Source organism: Chamaea fasciata, unplaced genomic scaffold (genome assembly GCF_029207755.1).
Source record: "Chamaea fasciata isolate MVZ Bird 193981 ecotype frontalis unplaced genomic scaffold, bChaFas1.0.hap1 SCAF_6, whole genome shotgun sequence".
Lineage (NCBI taxonomy): Eukaryota > Metazoa > Chordata > Aves > Passeriformes > Sylviidae > Chamaea > Chamaea fasciata.
This window is the reverse complement of record NW_027094091.1, coordinates 29,265,767-29,287,617: the sequence shown is the minus strand read 5'-3', so window position 1 is coordinate 29,287,617 and position 21,851 is coordinate 29,265,767. Positions and strand designations below refer to the sequence as shown.

The window sequence follows — 21,851 nt, the reverse complement described above, 5'->3', positions numbered from 1 at the left end:
CTGACCAGGGCTGTCCCTGCTGTTGTCCCTGTGAGTGTTGTTTGGGTGCATTGTACTTTTCTGTTTGGCTTCCTCCCTTTGTCATTCCACCTGATAAGGTCCTTGATCAGATGACAGTAACGAAGCAGGCACTCTCTCCTTCCACATGCTCTGACAGGTAGATTCCAGCTGGGTTCAGATACAGAATGGGGAGTGAAAACTGCCTCTTTCTGAAGGAAGGCATCTTGACACTCTTAGCATGCAGTCCCAATTAAAAACTACTCCTTTGCAAGTCTAGGGGGCTTGGCTCCTCTCTGTAAGCAATCTGATACGAAGAAATACTTCCTCTCCCACTACATCCCATGTATTCAGTGGAGTGGCAAGAGGAGGAGGGAGAGTAGGACAGGAAAACACATATTTACTCCTACACAAGTGCAATACACAGAGAAGCAGCTAGAAGCAGGAATACACACAGACCGACTGACAGGCACACAGCACTCATTAGGTGAACCAGCAGCCCTCCAGGGATGCTCCGGAGCTTCCTGACAGTGACTGTGCTGCTTGCTTCTCTCCAGAATGTTTGGGTGTCGGACCACGCTTAACACACACAGGAAAAGAAATCTCTCCGCAATATTTCCGGTGTAAGATATCACCTGGAAAATGTATGTTGTATCCCAGCTGGAGTTAGGGACCATCTGTGTATAGTTCGTAGCTCCTGGCTATGTAAAAACAAGCAGTTCAGTAGCCTGCGCAGTCTCAGGGTAGCTGTCAAATGTATTTTAATTGAAGGGCTGGCCCAGATGTATTCAACTTCTTGCTCTCCCTCTCATCCCAGCTTGGTACTTATTTGTTTGGATGCCCAAATTAACTCTTGTTGTATGATTTTTTTCTTAAATTTTTGTGGCAGTTTTCCTGGTTCTCCACAGGAGAGGCACATTTAGCTCCTTTCCAATTCCTTCTTCAAATTTCTTGATTTCTACCTCTGTATTGATACAATACTGTATTTGTCAGAGTCTGCCTTCAGGGAAGTTTTTTCAAGTCCTATTTGGGCTTATTATCCACCCACTCTTCTGTCACTTTCAGTGGTAATTTTTTCATTGCATTGTTTTTTTCCCAGATGCATTCATCTGGGAATTTTCATTCCTGTACTGCTTTTCCCTCTGTCCCTTAAAGTGGGAAACATGGGAAAAAGCTAAACCAGTTCCAATCAGTACTAGTTCTCATGCAATGGAGATCTGTACAGTGCCCTAAGGCAGGTCTCTGCTTAGGCAAAAATCAGAACTGCTGCAGTAGAAAACTCTTCAACAGCTGCATGTGAGAAACCTTATCCCATGCTGTGTGCACCGTTCCAATGCTTTCTGCCCTTTGGAATAGAAGTTATGTGATTTAATTTTGACTCCAAAAGCAAACATCTATATTTAAAATGACCAATCTGATAACCTCCTTTTTCTTCCCCACCCCCCTTCTCACAGACAGTTTAAAACTTACTTTTATAGCTTATGCCCTGAAATGCCTTGACAGACTTGAGCCACTCCATGCCTTGGTCATACATCTAAGTTTGGCTGTTGTCCAGGGATGTTCGCGCTTTTTGTTGCTGAGGATCTTCAGAGTATGTCTGCACAAAATGCAGCAACAGCCACGTTTTCTTTCCTTCCTTCTACTTCCCCTGGAAATGTTTTGTAACTACCAGACTGAAAACCAGTTTTGGTAGTTTGTCCACTGTGTTCATGAAATGATACAAAAAGGCTGCAAGGGTCACAGCACAGAGAAAGTAAATGCTTCAGCAGGCTCTTAGGGCATCTGCCTGAAACAGCAGAGACTTCTGGATTCCAGTCTTTACTCCTTGTAGTGGGTTTTATCACACGGTTTCCAAGTGAAAGGCCATTTTTTGTAAGGCCTAGGTAATGAACTTCAGACTCAGTATTTTATTGCAGAGATTGGAATACCTGAAAGTTTATTTTTACAGGATCATGCTCTTTTCAATCTAGGTTGCAGCTTCTGAATCGGGGTTAGAGTTAAAAACTCCCATGAGTAATGAATTGCTCTTCCTATCAATATTTATATGTTCAAAATTACATATTTTAATAAAAAAATTCAAGCGGTTACTAGTATTTATATGGAATGCTACTAGATAATTATAATGTTCATCTGTGGGAGGAATTTGTAAGTCAAACTAGTGGTGAAAATTAACACCCATTCAAGATTAAAGCACACCTTTGTATTAAATTGTATGTGTAAGAAGAAAAAATGCAATATATCCAAGGGCACTATCTGCTGACAGGTTCAAGGTGCCAAATACTTTCATGGATTCTCAGATATAGGGAAGAATACCGTACATTCAGACGTCACACATATTAGAAAATATTCATGTAAGTTTTGGCTTGATTTTAAGGGAATATCAAACTTGGTATTGCTATAAATTAGTTCCAGGTCCATTTTTGAATAGTGAATTTTTGGTCTGATTATTTTCCTTCTGCAAATATTAGCCTGGAGTTCTTTTCCTAGAAACTATCTTGAATATATCCTCAGTGGGACAAGAGAGCAGGACACATCATTAGGTAATGATCATCATATCACACAATATTGCATCAAAGTGAAAAATTTCTGTATCTTTTTTTCCCCCTTTATTTCAATGCATTTGTATCGTGATATTGAGGTGGAGAATAAGAGGTCAAATAACTATAGAAACCAGGCAGTGTGACTAACAAAAGCTCAAAGTCACTGTTCAGTAATTTGGGGTTTTTTTCCCTTCAGGCCGATAACTTTCTATGTTATTTCTATTCTCACAAAGTGAGAATCTACAGTGGAAGAAGTTTGTATCCACTTACTGCTAAAATGTGCAAGAAGGGAAACTGCCACTGGGATCTTAAACACCAGCAGATTATCAGGGAGCAGCCAGCACTACAGAATATTCTGCCAGAAGCTTATCACAGCTCAGGCCGAAGTTGGTTAGAATCACAGTGCTGCCCAAAGCTTAAGGTTTGCTAGTTCTCATTTCATCTGAGCTGGTCTGGGCATCTGTGGACAATTCCTAAGCATCCTCCGATGCATTTACCTGCATTATTACATTTTTCTCAACTTACAGAGGAGAACAAGAGCTGGTTTTAAACACAGCCTTAATTTACGCAACTTTTCCTGTAATTTAGTTGCAGCACACGTATCTTCTGTGCTGCCAGGAATTTTGCAGATTCTGAGTAAGGTTTTATTGAGCCCAGTGACTGTTGCTTATCCAAGGGGTGCCTCTACAGCAGATGGCATGTGCCATTACTGTGCCTTGTTTTCACCTGTCCTTGAATTTTCAGGTCTTTTATGCAGAATTCTGTGGCTGAAAAGCAAAGCTATCAAAAGAGATGACTAAAGGAAGAAAACAAGTCTATTTTGTGATGGTGAGATGCTCTAATTCAAAGCGCTTACAAATTCATGTTACCAAGAAAAAAAGTTATTATGACAAAAGAATTTGAATTATATACACTACAAAGAAAATTAGTTTCAAGTGCATTTATTTTGAAATAAACAAGAATATTATATGTATATATTCATAATTATATTAAATAATATTATTAAACATGAAGAAAAAATAGTCTTAAAAATTAATCTGACACTTTCACATTCTATTTTATATTAGGTAGCTACAGATACAGAATATATAGAAAAATGCTAAAATTGCCTCAAGCCAGCCATAAAAGCAAAGTGCACTATTGCCTAGGGTAGTGGAGGAGCAAAATGATGATGGTATTGCTGCTTCCTCCAAGTGGAGGATCACTGTGAGTGGGCAGTCATGAATGAAAAGGAAGGATGGGAACCCCTTTAGTGACTCCCAATATTTTCTTCTCTTTTCTTTGTCCCTCATCACTGAAGTAGCAAAGTGGGTTTTGCATATGCTGACAAGAAGCAGTAAGACAGTTTTGAGTACCGAGACGATACATTGAATACAGCTGATTCCCTAAATGATCACACAGGGACTGCAGCTTATCTATGTTCTGCTGTGTCAATTCAAGAACCTTTATCTCAATTTATTTGATTTATTTCTTGTCAATAGTTCAAGGACACCAAGGTGGAAATTTTGAATTTATTTATCATGAAATATTAACTGAAGTATCATCCTTTGATACTTTTCTGAACTGGCTTGGGTTTGGGTTTTTTTTTTTTTTTTTTCAGATAAAAGCCACACATAGCACGTATTTCTTCTATAATTCCCAGTGTGGAATTTCTTAAAAGACTTCCTTCTCATTTTGTTTTGATTTTTCTACCAGACATATATCTTACTATAACTGAAGCATTTCCAAAATTAGGTGCACTGTTACACAGATAACATACATCTATTCACATGACATATATAATATGGTAATTGAGCAACATGTGCACTCAATAAAATTTTAAAAAGTTTTCTTTCATGATTTAGAGTAGTAAGGTATTTAAAAGCATTATTTTAGTTCTGTTTTGATTGTCTGACTACCAAATATTTCTACTTCTGATGACAGTTTATTGACATTAGTTTAAGTGTGTGTGTATTCAGCTGGAATTATTTCAAGGCACAGTCTTTTCCTAAACAGATACAGATTTATTCAATGTCCAGTAAACCTTTTCAAGAAGGGTGCAAAAAATATGTGTTCTTGTGTGTGTGGATTTAACTCCTACTACCTAAAAATAATGTTAAAAGGGAGTAAGGAAAAATGCTGTTGCTGAATAGCAAGCAAGTAATATTTGAATAATATTACTTAGTGTTGTTCTGTACTGTGCATGCATTCATGATTTGTTTTTTTGTTTGACACAAACACAAGCTATTTATCTAGTGTTCAGATACAGCATTCAAGAGTAGCAAATTAGACAACTATAATTTCTACTCAGTGCCACTTCATATAAAAGTGCACTATTTACAAGAAACACGTGTTTTTGTACTCTACCAGAAACATACCAGTGTATGGCAATAAAATTTATAATAAATATTACAAAGTGTGTGTTACATGAATTTGAACATTTGGACTTTTCTTTGACACACTGCTTGTAAGACATCTTAAAACCTGTACTATTTTTAAAGGATAAATTCATAAAAATAATAATAAGACTTGGAGAATCTGAACATGATAGTTCATACAGTACTTTTCCTAGGTAAATACCTATCATTCACATTATAACTGTAACGGCTTTACTCTTTGTAAAATAACAGTCTCTAAGAGTTTAATTTGTCCATTCAACTCATATGTAATTGTTACACTACTTCATGTAGTCTCATTTTCAGTTTAGCACAAACTTTTAATAGTGCTCTTCTGAAAGTAAATTCACAGTCTAAGCTGATGCAGGCAGTTGCTCTTCACTGCCAAACATCTTCCTGCCCAGGTGTAAGACTTACTTTTGGTTTTTTTTAATGACAAATTTATCTCAAAAAATTAATAAAAAAAAATTCAAAAGGTGTTCTTACAAAAGAAGGCTTCTCCCACTCAAATGGCATAGTTAGTTCATCAATTAAATAAAATACATAGTTCATCAATTAAATAAAATACATACTGAAAAGCAGTTTTAAGAGTTGATGATCACTACACTAAGTGGAAAAGAAGTCCTGTGTTTTCTACTGCAGCTGGAAGATTCACCATTCACCTGGGTTAGTTTGTTCTTCATTAAGAATTCATGGGAATAAATAATTCTAGCCAGTGCAGATAATCCTGCTTTCCTCCTTTATCTGAGCATATCTCGTCTCCGAAATTGCTTCCACAGATCTCTGAGATGCTCACTGGTTACAGTCATCACACAAGAATAATATTCCTTCCAACCATACTTCGGAGTCTCCTGTGAAAAGTAAAAAACATTCAGTTGGAAAAAAGATACCATTCACTAAATTCATTAATTCTACCTTAAATTTTATTCAGACTCATACATACTAGATAGATGTTTTAATATTTAAATGATGGGAGATCAAATTTACTTCTGTAAAATGAGAGTTATAAATCCATACGTAGGTGAAGTATTCAAAAGGCATCCTCACTTCACAGCACACAGCATTCAACAAATAGCCTATTTATATTAAAAGCTGCAAGAAAGTATTTCCTCTTTATTCAGGTATGTCCAGGTCCCTCTCTAGTTTCATTCCTTGATTCTTTGTATTGACACTGTACTAAAAAGTTCACCTATGACATCAAACAAAAAGCATAGAAAATTATTGATGTTCATTAAACTGAGGCACCAGCAAAAGCCAAATACTATATGGGCAGATGACATGAAAGCTTCGTCATATTAGATTACCTTAATCCTAAATTGTAGTTCAGCAGCATGAAGCTGCCCATTGAATGGAGAGGAAAACTGGCCAAGGGCTGGCCTGGGAGATTTGCTGGTCTGTGTTCTATACTCTGTAAATTATCACTGGATCTCATTATTTCTTTCATTGTTCCTAACTCTACAAGTCTATTTTCATGGTAGGTGTAAAAAATAGATGGAGAGATACTAAGAAATAGAGCAGCTGGGGAAGGAAACCACTTCCCTCCTAGTTTATGCTGAGCATATCCTGCATGGTGGAGAATATCCCTTGGGCCAGCTGGGGTCAGTTGTCCTGGCTGTGTCCCCTCCCAACTCCTTGTGCACACCCAGCCTCCTTGCAGGTGGGGTGGGGTGAAAAGCTGAAAAGTCCTTGACTCTGTGTAAGCATTGCTCATAGCAACCAGTACATCAGTGTGCATCAATAGTATTCTCATCCTGCATTTAAAACACAGCACTGTAGCAGCTACTAAGAAGAAAATTAACTCACTCTTAGCTAAAATCAGGACACATGGTGAGACTGTCCAATACATTGTTTTGGTTGAACGGAATGAAGATGTTAAAGAAATTGCCACACTGCAGTACATTAAAATCCACCATTAGACACTGAAGCCTACACCTATTTATTCTTATCCCTCATCTTGTATAATTAAAAAGCATAGAAGTTTATAAAGAAGTTGTAGACATTCAGAAAACAATTTAATCCACAGTAGTATATGATGCAGACATTAAATGAAATATTAGAAACCATACTTAGATGAATGCATAATTTAGCTGATATTTATAGTCAGTCTCATGAAAAAAGCGTAACTTGCAAATTGCAGTGCATTATTTAACAAAAGCATATTCAGTTTATTAACCTGTGCTTTAAGATATGCATTTATTTTTTTATTTTATGAAACAACTTCAGTAAAATGTTCATGAAAGTCATTAAAAGAAATGCTGAAATACACTGACTGTTCATCTATTTATTTCTAATATATGCACTGTTGTTGTATCTACTCTCAGTGTACCAAATCCACAGAAGGAACTGCTTGTCCACCCGTTCTGCAATGCTTTCATGTTTCACTGGAACGTTCTCCTCCCACTGTATCCAGGTATGTTTCTAAGCTTCTTGTCAGGTTTAGGATCAAAAGCCCAAGTTCTGCAATTTCCAATTACTTTTGTAAGATGAGTCAGGAAGGTGTACCTAATCACAGACTTTTCACCTCTCTCCTTTACAGAAGAGGTAAGCAAAAGTCTCTTCAAACAGTAAGCAACAGCTTCTTTAATTTTTTTAAAGCTGTCTTTTACACTGGATGTATTCAATTGCTGTGAACTAGGAAACTATAGAAATTAAAAGCTTTAAAGAGATTAGCTACATGAAAAATTTAATCTAACTTGACAGAATGAAGTGTTTACAAAAGACACCAATTTATAGTTGAAGTGGCTGGAAATGAGGTTCTGAATCCATGCTTCAGTTTTTCATGTCTTTTTCAAAATATATTTCCTTCCTAACTTAGTCTCAAGGTACAATTTTCAGCTATTAACCATTACCTCCTAAAAGCTTTTAATCAGAAATTCTGAAAACCCACAACATTCAGAACATCTAGAAATCAGTTATTTTAATGCAAAAAAATCCTAAGATTGTCAGAAAATTACTAGGACATAGAAATTAATTTCTAGATTAACATTTGTAATGATTACTTTCAATAAGTCAGTAGTCAATAAAATCACAGTTGTGGTCTAAATATCTATTACAGTTACTGAGCACATGAATAGCAAACAGTTCTTTGGATGGACTTGAATCCCTTCATAAGCTGGTCTCTAGCATCCCTTTTTGGAAATTTACTTTGAAAGAGCTTTGTTAGAAATTTCCTAGTTAGTCCTTCCACAAGACATTCAAAGCAGAGCTGTCCTCTGTGCTCTGTCAGGCAGTTCTCTAGAAACATGTTTTTTCAGTTCCCCCTGCAGTGTATGCAAAGGAGTACCTGCCAATGCTGAGTCAGGCTGTGTGCCCTGCAGGGACCACACACAGCTTGTACAGTTGTTCCCCAAGGAGAAATCTGCAGTATTTATTATAAGGGTACAACATTCTTTACATGGTGGAGTAATGGCACTAGTGCATTTTGGAGATATATGACGTATAGCACAATGCGCTGTTTATTGCTTTTCAGAGTGCAGATTCAAAGTAAGGTTTAATCTATGGTAAGCGTGTCAGGTATCTTAATCTCCTTCACTAGAGTTCTACATTTACCATAGAAAAGTACAATGTTTCAAAGCACAATTAACTGTACATTTATATTTGTAAAAAAGTAAAATTCATAGTAGTTGTTCTGCACCTTACTGTGGAATGTAGTTGTAGCTGATTTTTGTATTTCATGTACATTTATGTGCTTCTTTGGACATCAGACTGGCATTTAATTACCTATTGAAATTGTTCAAATCTCCAATGATTCCATTTTTATTACCTTTTCAATTTATAAAAAAAATGGAAAATAATGATTTTTAGAATTATGTAAATCCACTTTCACTCCACAATGTATGGCAAGGACCAAACCATCTCTCCACAGTGCTTCTGCCAAATCACTTCACATGCCTTGGCTAAAGTTTCCATTTCCATTAGTAGAAGTTTACAACAAATCTGAAGAAATATTATGAGTTATGCAATGTTTGGCACAAAAAGAAACTCTTAATGGCCAACAACTGGTTATGTCACTGTAATGCCTGGGCTTGATCTCAGAGGTCTTTTCTGACCTTAACAATTCTGTGATTCTGACTCATGATAAGAGACAAGAAGCAGTTGCTCATGTGAAGAGTAGTAGCAAACTAAATGTGTCAGCATGGAAGAGAGAATTTTATATATACAAGGCTTGTATTGTATTCTTCAGTGCACAGGCAACAGCTATTTGATACAGACCTACTCAAGCAAGCTTGGGTACAAGAAGAAATTTTGTTACATCCAGGAGTTCAGGTGAGAAGAAGAGCAGGGTAAATAACGAGCAGCCTCTACATCAGCTCAGTGAGGTTGCCTGTAGCCAAGTCCATGCCCTGAAAACTAACCTGGTTTCTTCTGTCTCCAAATGGGTAGTATAGATGTACTATAATTAAATTTTTTTTTGAGAATTTTATACAGAATGGACATCTCCCTTTATAAATCTCCATGGTACATTTTTTTCCCAGTTTACATCATCTCAGCCTATGAATTAAATTATTTAGTGCCTGAATTTAGATCTGACAAGGTGGTGATGAATGTACACTTGATGCTTTTACCACAGTCTCTCTTTCTATCACCAAGATATTTTATTAGGTTTGTTGATTAGGTACTGGATCCCTTTGTGTCACTGCATTTTCTTCGACTTGGTCACATACCCTTCACTGAGATTATTAGGGAAGCATCATGACTGTGTAGCATTTTTTGCCAGTTTCCTGTAAGAGCTGTTCCACATTCTTGAAAAGTTTACAGTTTAAATAATACTTAACATGAAAGTACAATATGGGTTTCGACAAAAAGACAAAGTACTCCTAATAACTATTTGTAAAAACACATGAAAAAAGAAGAAAGGAAGCTTTGAAAGTCAAAAGTTTCAAAGATATAAAGTTACATAAGATTAAACAAAAGCCATGACTTCTTCTCATGTGACTAGTGACTTGGATTACTAAAATATTGTTTAAACTACTTTAGTAGTCATTTATACTTCTCATTAGTAAGGTAGAGAAACCAGACTCTTTGTTAAAATCAAATTGCCTCTTCTGTCCCTCACATATTAGTACAATGCTTCAGTATTAGGGTATAGTATTGAACAAAAATCTCAGCTTAATATTGTGCCTTAGAATTAAAAATATCAGGGGAATGACAGTCAAACCCTCCTGGCTCAGGAGCACGAGATGTTCTGGACCCCTCACAGGGTCACTCAGAGTCATGGAACCTTGCTTGTCATGGTGTACATCTCTTTGCTCCCTTGGAGCTAGCAGCCTTCATAAGCAACTCCTATATTCCTTTACATGGAAACAGAAAAAGCCCTTAAATTGCAAAGGAACAAACTCTTCCTTTTAGAGGAGAAATACCTACTAATGCAGTGTCTATGTCGCCTGTGTGACAAACAGTTCCACAGTACAGCTACGGAATGTGCACACCCCAGTTTTTACACTGACATCCACAGTACAACTGAACTGTACGAATGTATTTTCATGTAGTGGATATGTGAAAACAGCCATGGTGATTAAGTGTGGACACAGTGCTGATTTTTTAAAAATTGCTGGTACAGCATTAGTTGAGCCAAATAAGACATCATTGATTTCAAGAATGTAGCAGTATAAATCTGAGTAGAATCAAGTCACTAGAAGTCAGAAAAATCTGCCTTTACAATCTTCCTTGGTAAATAAGTATTAGCTATAGGTACCTGAGAAATTACTTAAAAAGAGGTAATGGGACAGACAGAAAACAGCAACAGAAACTATGAAAAAATATTTTTCCTAATTTCAAACACAGTACAAAATCACAGCTGGCTCACAGAACAGTGACAGTGTGAGTCATTCATTACCAACTCCAGGATAAAATTCTATTGCTTCAGTCAAAACCACAACATGATGCCTTGAGCTACTACATTGCTTGCAGTCCTATAACCTATTCCTGAGTTTTGGTGGAACAGGAAACAAAGCAGTGACAGTTCAACATCCAGCCATTCCTGCAGGCATGCCAGCACACTCAGACTGGTGGCTAACACATACCGTCATTTATCTGCTATAGAGCTCCTTCCTCACGCAGGATTTGAAAGTAGTATACCTCTGTATAGGTTTGTAGCCCTGTGGAGCAGAAGATGGAGAAGTGTGCAGATGCAGACAACACGTGAAGGCAGCCAGGGGTAAGCATAAGACAACGGTATCATGAAAATACAAAAAAATGGCTTTAATTGACAAATAGCTAGGAGATAACAGTACAGTATGTGTTATGCAAAATGCTTATCATTTAGTCATTAAGTTCAAAGTCTTCCAGTTTAAAAATGGAATTTTTAAAGGAAAGGAAATCTTCTTATATATATTTTTTAATTTGAAAAAGAAAGGGAAATAATTATTTTAACTAATAAAAAAAAAAGGTTTTTATGTCTGAACATTTTTAGTGAGTTTATGGTAATACTCTGACTGACCACTTGATGGCAGCTTAACATACGAGTTTGCTTCAAACTACTAAAACAAAAACAAGGTTTCAGGCTGTGCTACAAAAGTTAAGAAGAAGAGAGATTTCATTTTGTAAAGTCTTTAAGACATTTAATTTTCCAAAAACATATCTAAAATTTGTATTAAAATGAACATTTATTGTGTTCATATAAGAGGTAGTACCTGACCCTCCTCAAGTTTTTAAGTTCAAGGCTAAGCTTTTAAATAGGCCAGACCTGCTACATACTGACTGACATTTCAGAACTGCATTTTCATTGGACTTGTGTGACTCTACTCTTAAATAGATTCACTTTAGTCTGACTATGTAACCACAAAATGCCCTTTTCTAAAATACATGTTCCCAGTATCAAATCCTGTAATGTTCTCAAGATTCTGGGCAAACATAATTAGTGAAACAACTTTTAAAAAGGTAGAATTGCTAAGTACAAGATGTTAATTGTAAAATCGTACTTCAAATCCTAAGTATAACTGAAACTGTTATTTTGGGATGCTTTTAGTGAGATAATCAGACACTATGTTAATTAGCAGATGTTAATTGTGGGATACTTAACAATAAAATCAGGCATTCATAAAAGGGTTTAGATTTCTCATGGCCAAGATTTCTATGATGCTACAAAGTACTGAATAAGCTGAAGTTGTTAAGATATTTTATCCATATAATGAAACTGACCAAATTTTCATATGAATTCAAAACACAGGTATTGATTAAGAAAAGGTTAGTAATTTGTTAGCTTTGATTTAGCACAAGACAACATTTGAGCTCTCTACACTGTAGGAGCAAGAGAGCAAAGTTTTACTTGTTTTGGACACATTTAATACTCTGCAACTTTTAACATACAAACAATAAGAAGCAATTAATGACACTTTCCATCAATTTTTTCTGGGAAAAAGGTTCTTAGGCATTTTCTACCTTTCATTCTAAACCAAGACTGCAGTGGGTGGGGGGGTGATTATTAAGGCAAACTTTTCGCAGTGTCTTTTTTAATGAAGGCAAATTTTTTGCAGAATTTTTACTATTATCCACTCTTGGAAAAAAATGGTATGTGTGACACTTATGAAAACTTACTGGAAATTGTAATTCCTCCGTTTACTACTGTAATTGTCTTGGAATACTACTGATTAGTGAATAGAATGCATTTAACTGAATTACAGGACCAAATCACAATTGTCTCCTATGTTATCCAGGAAATGTCTAGTATTTAACTTAGAATTAGAATTATAATTTATGAAAGATTGTGCTATTCTTCTGAATATTGGCTATTCTTTATAGTTCTTTTATAGTCCACTGGAATATTTTAGAGTGTTCCAGGCAAAAGCAAGATACATACAGAAGACTGAAGAGTGCTGGATGATATAGAGCCTTAAAATTATATGTGATTTCTGTCATGCATTTTGTGAAATAGGAAGATGTAATAAATACAAGAATTACTTAGTAAGCAGACTGTTTGCTGGTTAAATTAACATACACAGCACATTTACAATTAGTAAACAATTAAAACATATAGCTGAACATCTTGAAACAATTGTGAAACAATCATCATTACCACACCATAATAAAAGGAATTGAGGACCAATGAGGAAATAAGTTTTTTACAAGTACAGTGGTTGTCATCCACATTTTATGTTTGATCAAAATATTACAGAAATAACAAGTAAACTCAACACCACTTCACAGAAAGTGCTAAAATTACATTTAGGAAGCTAACTAAAATTAGAGAAATAACATACTGAAATTTGACTTTAGGAACCATAATACAGTTTAAAATTTATGTCTAAGCAATAAAGCAATAAGGTTGTTAGTAAGAACACCATTTTACATTTAGTTTAAAATGTTAACACCTGTCATATGAAGAAAATAAAAGACTGCACGTAATTTACTGCCCTCTAGCTTATTGTAACTGAATATTAGATACAGGGTTTAATTATTTTAATTATCTAGTTCAGCTCTGAACTAGAACACAGCACTGTTCAGCACCACTTCATCAATATTTTTTTGAAAATTAAAACTACCTTCTCCTGCAGCTCTTTTCAACTGTCATTATGAGCACTTGGTATTTTATAAAATGTTTTAGAAGAGTTGACCTTTAACTAAACGTCTTGAGCTTGAGAAAGACAAATTCTCTTTTCTCTGCAAGCAATACAGACATAATTGCTGCTGTTGTTAAAATTCCTAATGCTAATCTATTAATCACACAATACAGAAGAAATGACAGTATGCAGGGAATTTCTCATCTCCTATTTAGTTTGCATATTATAAAGGTACATCACGACCTCTAAATATTGCTTTGTAACAAAAAAATTCAAGAATTTAGGAAGGATTTAATCTTACAGATTGCTCAGTATTTCTATAAATGTATGTCTTCAAGTGTGTGTCATAAAATGTATGTCATAAAATGTATGTCTTTAAACAAATGCACTGCTGGTTGGAAATCTACAGGTGCTACAGATGCTAAAGTAGTGGTAAGTAGCAAAGTCAACTAGGATAACTATAAAATTTAGAATCCTTACCCTAAACCCTCGATTGAGTCTGTCTTTCATAATGCCGATAAATTCTTTGTAACTCAGCTGGTCATCTCTGTCAACATCGAAAATCTTGAACACTGTGTTCACCAAATGTGGTGAGAGTTTCACACCTGTGGCTACATACACAGCACGCTTGAATTCATCTGCATAAGGAGAACACCAGAAAAAAAAATTCAAAAAGGTGAATTTAAGGGTACTTTGTGAACAGCATATTATGAAATATAAGTAAACTTTGAATTCGAGTTTTCACATTTAAATACTCAAAAATATGAAAAAGTGAAAATTAGAACTGAATTTCACAGTTCTAAACCAAGTAGTCCTTAACTGATGTAAAATGACACTGCTTAATTGGTGCCAATTATTTTACAAAAAAGATAACAGTCCATGTACTATACTATATGCAATAACAAAATCAGAAAATCATATTATAATGAAACCTGTGTTACATATATGGAATTTACGTATTTGACACAAAACAGAACCCAAGAAACAGAGCACAGAGAAAATGATACAATTCCTTGGTAAGGCCACATTAGGTAGGACCATGCTGGTGGTAAAGGGTCAGACCCAAGAAGAGGCTACTTGAGGAGAGCCCACAAATATGACCACTTTGCAAATTGTTCACCTTGTGCTCCCCAAGCATCACAACTGTTTTATTAAGGATTTTAGTAGGTACATATATGCCTAGTTTTTTCAGTACCCACTTACTGATTTGTTAAAAATGTCTGATCTCTCTTCAGACCTTCTGAGACCGTTTTCTTCTATAGCCTTTGTAGAAGGCCAAGTTTCAGATGCTCACTGTGCCAAGAAATGCTTTTGCTTGCCTTAATCTGATCTCTCACGGGTGTCATCAAGTGCCTTTTAACTCCTGTATTGTAGGATTTGATGGACAGTGATTCTGCATTCAGCTTGTCCACCACTTACATGACTTCGCACGATCTCTCTTATGAGATGACCAAGCCTTTTCCTCTCAAAGCTGGATTCCTAGCATTTTTAGGCTTTTACTGGAAACATTAAAACTACAAACTATGAAATACAAAACATTTTTGTCAGCAGTTCTGTATGGATATCAATGGATTTTTATAACAATAATACTTACCTTGACCTATGGAACGACTTGCAAAATTATACATTTGCATTGCAATTGTAAAGTCTTCTAGATTGTTCAAGAATTGAAAAAATGATCTAAATTCTTCAAACGTGATACCCTAAAAACCAGGAGAACAATATGCACAGTAAATTAGCAGTAGTAATAACAACTGAATAAATAAACCTTTCAAATATATATGTCTACTTCATTTAAGAACATATATCATATCCATTAAAAAAAAAAAAAGAACTGGAGTTTCTTAAAGAATGCAATATGTCTTTCCTCTCTGCGACTGCAACAAGTCAGCAATTCTCACCAGAGCTGTCAAAAATACTGTTCCATTGCTAAGGACGATTTTTAAGAATTCCAGGATTATTACAATGTGATAGTCAATACTGAGAATAAAAAGTCTAGGTTTGGATGAACATTTGAGTATGTTTACTACTGAAAACCTGCAAACCATTATTATATATATGTGAGTGTATGTGCTCCTATAAATACATTGAATGGATCCATAAATATATGTTATGGTCTACCTTAAGCCTGTACTTTAGAGTGAAATTTTTACATATCTAGATTTAGACACCCAAGTCTCTTCAGCTGAGGGTTTGCAAGTACTCCAGGGTTTGTCCAGCTTTATAAAAAATCAATTGCATTTTGACCAGACTTTAAAATATCTTCTGTGAAAGTTTCAATGAAAGTGTTCTTGTTAAAAGGGTTTATCTTCATTCCTTGTAGTATTTTTCTGACTTTTTCCTATCTTAGAGATCCAAAGATCTGATAAACTATCTCTAAATCAATTCTGAAAGAGATCTGAAAACGAGACTTTGAACTAAGCCAGGACGATTGCCTATATCATATTCCCACTGGTCTCAGCCATTCTGAACATGGAATGGCATTCTTTGTCAAATCTTGAGCTCCCTGGACTCCTTTAACTATAAGTCCTGGCTATTTTTCCATTTGCTTTTATTCTATTTAAGTACTTGTCTCTGAAAATATACTCGAAGGCAGGTAAGACCTGTGAGCCTTTCTGTTTGAACTAAAACATTGATCTATGTCTCTTCTCAAACATATACCTAATCTTTATAGTATGGTGGAAGACAGAAAACATGCAAATGTAGGTTTGTGCCATAGAAGATGGCAGAGGTTTGGATGCTGACCCATATGAAACAGCAAGGACTGTGGAAAATGTGGAGAGCAGCAGAATGTTGTTATAATAGAAGAATTTAATAGGACTCCACACTCTTGAGATGTAAACCCCTGCTTAAGTGATCCTACCTAACCCTTAGCTAAGATTTATAAACTCTGTGGAGAGCTTGGCCCATCTCCATCATGAATTGCTTTTCTCAACAAGCAGATCCTTCACAATTGGGTGGAAACCCTCATATACACAAATAGAACCACCACCTTATTTAATTTTTTAGCTTAAAAACTTAATATTATCAATACTTGTCTTTTTGTTTCATTGCATTTGACACTATTAGTTTATGTGTCCAAGTTCTAGTTCTTGCACTGTGTTTAGACTGAAAACTCTGTGGGACTGGAACAACTCTGCCATCCATTTGTGAAATTCCAAGATCAGTGAAACTTCATTTCTCAGTCAGGAGCCTCAGGTACTATGGCAAAACAGCAATTGTAGAGAACATCCACCAAGGTCTTGAGCTGACATTTTTAGGTTCACAAATCCTTAATGTGCCCCAATTTGTCTGTAAAAATTCTGAATGCAAAAAATAAGTATAAGAGGTCAGGCTACTGCAAAAATCTTGTTTGTGTGCACGAATTTTGCTTTTCCTAAAAACCTGTCTCTTTCTCATCTCTCAAGTTTTCTGGCTTTTATCCTTCCAATTCTCTCCCTGATCTTGGTGGTGAGGAGTAAACAAAGGCTCCATGGGGCTTGGTCAATGGCTGGGGTTAAACCATGACAAAAAAAGGAAGCTAACTTTTTTATTATATGGACAGATTACATTTTACTACAGCAAAGAAAGCTCAGGGTAATATACCAGCGCTGCTAAAAACGCACAGACTCTCTTCAGGAGCTGATATCCGTAGTAATTAATGATGCCAGCTTACATGAATCACTGCTTGGCATCTAGTTAGTAAAAGGAGGAAAACATCCTGTGAGCAGGCAGCATGCCAGCATGCCAGCTGAACATATGAACATGATTACAGTATGACAAAGGATCATCATGCTGCTTCAGGGGTTCTTTGTACAGCTCCATGAAAGATTAACATTGCCAATTGTGAGAGTATGGGCCTATTACTTTACAGACTCAACTAATTTTTCTTCTAAATGGAATCCTCTGGTTAGTATTAGTATTGCAGCATATCATTATCATGAAATAAAGAGCAAATTTTATAATCTTCAAATTATAGTGTTATGACAAGAGTCAAAAAACGTGACAATATCTGAACAAAATACGAACACCTCCATGGCATTAAGAGGCAGAGTCCTATTCCTAAAAGCCTGTGTCCAGCATAAGAGATGTAGTGACAGCACATTTACCAAGCCAATAATACAAAGTTATGAAAAACAGCAATGTCTTGTTTCACTTAATGGAGCTATAGCATATGACATACAGATATATAGCACCTGTCCAGTGCCAGGACATTCCCAGAACACAGCATAAAAGCAAAGTTGTAACTGAGTGACAAAGCTTTCTACATGGGAAGTTTTCCTTAACTGATGTCCCACCAGAGACCAAGAAGAGGAAACTGCAGTGGAATACTTGCATTACATTGGAAGACTTAGAGATGAACTTCAAAGACTACTACCTTGTGTTCAAAAGAAAGTGTCTCTATATTTACTTCACCTCTGACAGTCAAAGTATTTCTCTGTAATTACAATGGTCATTATTTTTAAGTTTTCCCAAGTGATACTTACATTATTGTTTCTATACAAGACCCAAATGAGTGTTTTTTGGTGTGTTTTTGGTTTTTTTCGCGGTTTTTTTTTGAGATTTCCATCTGGAACCATGCAGTTATAGAAGTTCTGTTGCACTGTCTTGGCTCTGAATATTGAAAGCTGCACAGACCTTTTATGGCAGCTTGATCTGAGTACCTCAGTGCCTAGACCAACAACTTGGAAAGGGTGACTGAGCAGGAACTCTGATCCCAATCTTACCACTTCATCTGACACTTAATCTGGTCAAAAGAGACATCCCTGCTTTCCCAGATATATTTAACATTCAGTGGCCTTAACTGCTGTACAACCACAGGAAGAATCAGATAATCCAGATTTTTGAACAGAAAACTGCTGACTTTTAGAGTGTGCTTCTATCAGGTCGGTTGACTGATCTTAGTGTGAAGATGGAAATTACAATGTCATTTCTTAAAGACAAAACCCAAATAAACTGCTCAAACTGATTTATTACTTTTCTTTGCAAGCTCTGCTGTCAATGCTATTAAAGGGTATAGCTATTGAAAGAGTTAGATTTCTAGAACAGATAAATCTGATCTGTAAACACAAATAGAAGAAGTACATCCAAAACATCCCTTGTTTGAAGGACTACTTTTAACGCTATCATATAGATTATCACAGATGCATAGTTGCTACTACATTTCTCTCAGATACGCTTCTGACAACATATTTGTTGTTAAACAAGTTAAGGACTATCTACCTCCTGACCTTTACTGTTTATATTATCATTTCTGTCTCTTCAATCATTAAAAAACCCACACAACCAACAATAATTACAAGCAATCCACTAATAAGACTATAATACAACGAGACAAAATGTAATGTTGTTTCTGAGGAGATGCTTCTCCAATGGCAGTGCAAAGAAGAAAGAGAAAGAAAGAAAGAAAGAAAGAAAGAAAGAAAGAAAGAAAGAAAGAAAGAGAAAGAAAGAAAGAAAAGAAAGAAAGAAAGAAAAGAAAGAAAGAAAGAAAGAAGGAAAGAAAGGGTTGTTTTATTATTTCATTGCTAGAAAATTTTTCTTTTTATTATCTTATGGTTTTTGCAATTTAACATGTTCTGTTACTTTCTATCTAAACTTCAACAATACTACTAGCTAAATCCTATGGACTATAATTCTATGCTATTTACTCTTTTACTTTTTATTCAGCAAGTAACCTGAAAAGGCATGTAGTAACCAGGCATGCAGTTTATGATCAGAATAAAATCCTGGTGCTAAGTAATTCAGTCCAACAAAGCTTAGAGACACTGGGACTGCATGCTGTGGTCCACTGCTAAACAATTACCTTTTCTTCAGGAATACTGCAGCGCATGTTTTCCAGGTAACTTGATGTATTTTCCACATTTGTATACCTCAAGAGAATATGGGCAAAGTCTTCCTCACTGATGGTGTTCATCCCATTAGAGTAGGAAAGGAATTCTATCTCTAGAACTTCAGTTTGCAGGTTATCCATAAATCTAAAGCAAAAAAAAAAAAGTGAAGAAATTGTCATACTTTGTATTTTTACTGTTCATGTCCTTAAAAGACTCACAGAATATGAGCCAAATAATGTTATACAAATTAGTTTTCTTTTTGCAGGACTTACGGTAAATTTGGTAAATCCCCTATCTATATTGACATATTTTCAAGTCAATGCAACAATTTTAATGCAGTGATGAAATGTGTTAGTAAGGATTACAATTACTTGATACTTACATCTGTAATCTAATTCTAGTTTGTGTTTGCCTAATTTTCTTCCTCAGTGGGTAACAGCTCTTTATTTGTATCTGCTTAATTCAAATTTCCATCATGGTACTAAATTAATTCCCAAAATGTACTCCCCCATGTAGTTGCTTACAGTTTGAAATTTAACCTTGTCTTTTTAACAAGTGGAGTATGATGAGTGCTTGCAGTCTTTTAGTCTAACCCTTTTTGAAAAATACTTCCCTATTCTTATTTTTATAAACTCTTCCCAACTTAACAACCCATTTAGAATATTCTGGACACCAAATAAAAAAACAGTGACCTATGAAAAGTAACTTCTCTGATTCTATGTGATGCCCTAGTCCTATAGCCAAGGGTGAAATTAGCACTCTGGTCACAGTAGTGCACTGGGAGCTCATGTTCATCTCATTGTCAACCACATACCACAGCATTTTAACTAGATGTCTTTTGTAAAACTACCATCTCTGCTGCTTCCTACTTTGAATTTACAACATGATTTCACTTAATGATACAGTTTTTATATTATGTACAATACTGAATACTTTTCAGGACTTCTCATTTAAGGCAAAATATTTTGTAAAATTCTGATTGATTGGAATACACAGTTAAGTGATAAAGACAATAGATATTATGAGTATTTACTAAGGAAGCAATAACTAAATAGTCTATCTCTCCCAGTTACGCAGAAGCATACAGTTTTATGGTTCTGTTTTTATAGCATAACCCTCCCTGTATTTTTAAAGTTTATATTTACTGGTGCAATAACTAAGCCAACAGCTTCCATTGTGTTTTAAATTTTATCCAAAGAAGCTTGTTCTAAGGTGCCTGAATGATATCTTCAAAAAAATTTTGCATTTAAATATGTCCCTAAGTGCAGAGATGCACACAATTTTTTTTTTAAAGCACTAACAAACAGGGGAAAAGATATAAGCAATTCAAAACCAAGAAAGAAGTTCCTATCTATCAATAAGGACAGGGCTGGGGTATAACCTTTCCACCCCGAACTAACTAAACACACAAGTGCTAACAAAATTTGCAAATGCACCAGCACTGGAAGAGGACTTTTTATTGTTGGCCACTTACTGTTTTATTTTGCTCTTTGTGTATGTAACACACACAAAGGGAACATAAACTATTATAAACATACCTGCATAAGCTATGTGTATAATAACATAGTATACATTAATTAGAACAACTATACAAATATTTTTAGAAGGAATTAATGAAATTGAGACTCACCTATAAAAATCTTCAAAGTTCAGTTCAGCTTTTCCTTTCTTGCCAAAAAAGTGTACAAGCAATGTAGTATCTGACAGTGAACTTGAAATATCATCAGCACGCTTAAATAGTAGAATAAAAAAAAATTAAAGGCCATGATTGGATCAGATACAGAAGTATAATCTGAGAATGCCTATCATGATAATAGACTTTTCTATTAAAAGAGTTTGTATTTTATGTTTATAGTCTTAAAAAAGATTTTAGTACTGAAATCCATCACAATGATTTTGCCATGCAATTTTCACTCAAAAATGGCAGTAGCTGTTAATTGCATTTAGTAGAAAGTAGTTAAACCAACAGAATGATGTAATGGAAGCTGCAGTGAAGGGGGAAAAGGTATGAAAAATAAAAGCAGAAACTTGTGAGGAAAAAGAAAATTCTTGTCAGTTAAGGTAAACCATAAAATGTAACTCCCTTTGTACACAACCTCCTTTCCCTTCTACTATGAAACTACAAAGAAATTAGAGGACATTAGTTCATATACTCTTATTCTATATTTCAAAAGCCAAGTATGGGATTGTGTTCTAAAATCACATCAAGTTAGGTGTACTTTACATGATTCTTTTCTGTAAGTGGCAGATAGTTACATCTTAAATGTTATCGCCCAAACACATTTAAAACACCAGAATTACGAAATATTTTGAAATAATGAAGCAGTATTTGGATTACTTCTCTTAAGGATGTTCCTCATCTACTGGGTTGTGGTCTCTGCGCAGGACTGGAATCTCTGAATATGTATTAATACTTTTTCCTTAATAAATAACAAAAGATTTTGAAGGCCACAATTAGAAGAGAAAGCCAACTAATTTTGACCATTCGTAATAGTAAAAAGTTGTAAACAGGAATCCAAACAGAAGTAACTATCATCTCTGTATAGTGATTGCATAATATTCCACTTTTTTTACTACATATTCATTGCCCTTAACTATTGTATATATGCATTGATTTTACTTCTTTGA

The 21,851-nt window shown here is 35.3% G+C and overlaps 1 protein-coding gene across 6 annotated transcripts in view; it reads right to left on the bottom strand.

Annotated features, from left to right (window-relative positions):
* Positions 1-3,471: 3,471 nt before the first annotated feature.
* The window catches only part of MICU3 (mitochondrial calcium uptake family member 3), a 53,335-nt gene continuing 34,955 nt past the window's right edge, over positions 3,472-21,851 (bottom strand). For 3 of the 6 annotated variants that reach the window (XM_066185810.1, XM_066185812.1, XM_066185814.1), the window contains 6 exons: positions 20,854-20,954; positions 19,196-19,367; positions 15,005-15,113; positions 13,891-14,048; positions 10,936-11,010; positions 5,679-5,763 (listed from right to left, as the gene is read on the bottom strand). In XM_066185810.1, the coding sequence (XP_066041907.1) occupies positions 10,942-11,010; positions 13,891-14,048; positions 15,005-15,113; positions 19,196-19,367; positions 20,854-20,954 (609 nt within the window). In that variant the 3' untranslated portion in view covers positions 5,679-5,763; positions 10,936-10,941. Of the gene's footprint in view, positions 5,764-10,935; positions 11,011-13,890; positions 14,049-15,004; positions 15,114-19,195; positions 19,368-20,853; positions 20,955-21,851 lie in introns of all 6 variants that reach the window. The other 3 variants (XM_066185808.1, XM_066185809.1, XM_066185813.1) reach the window with 1 other exon arrangement.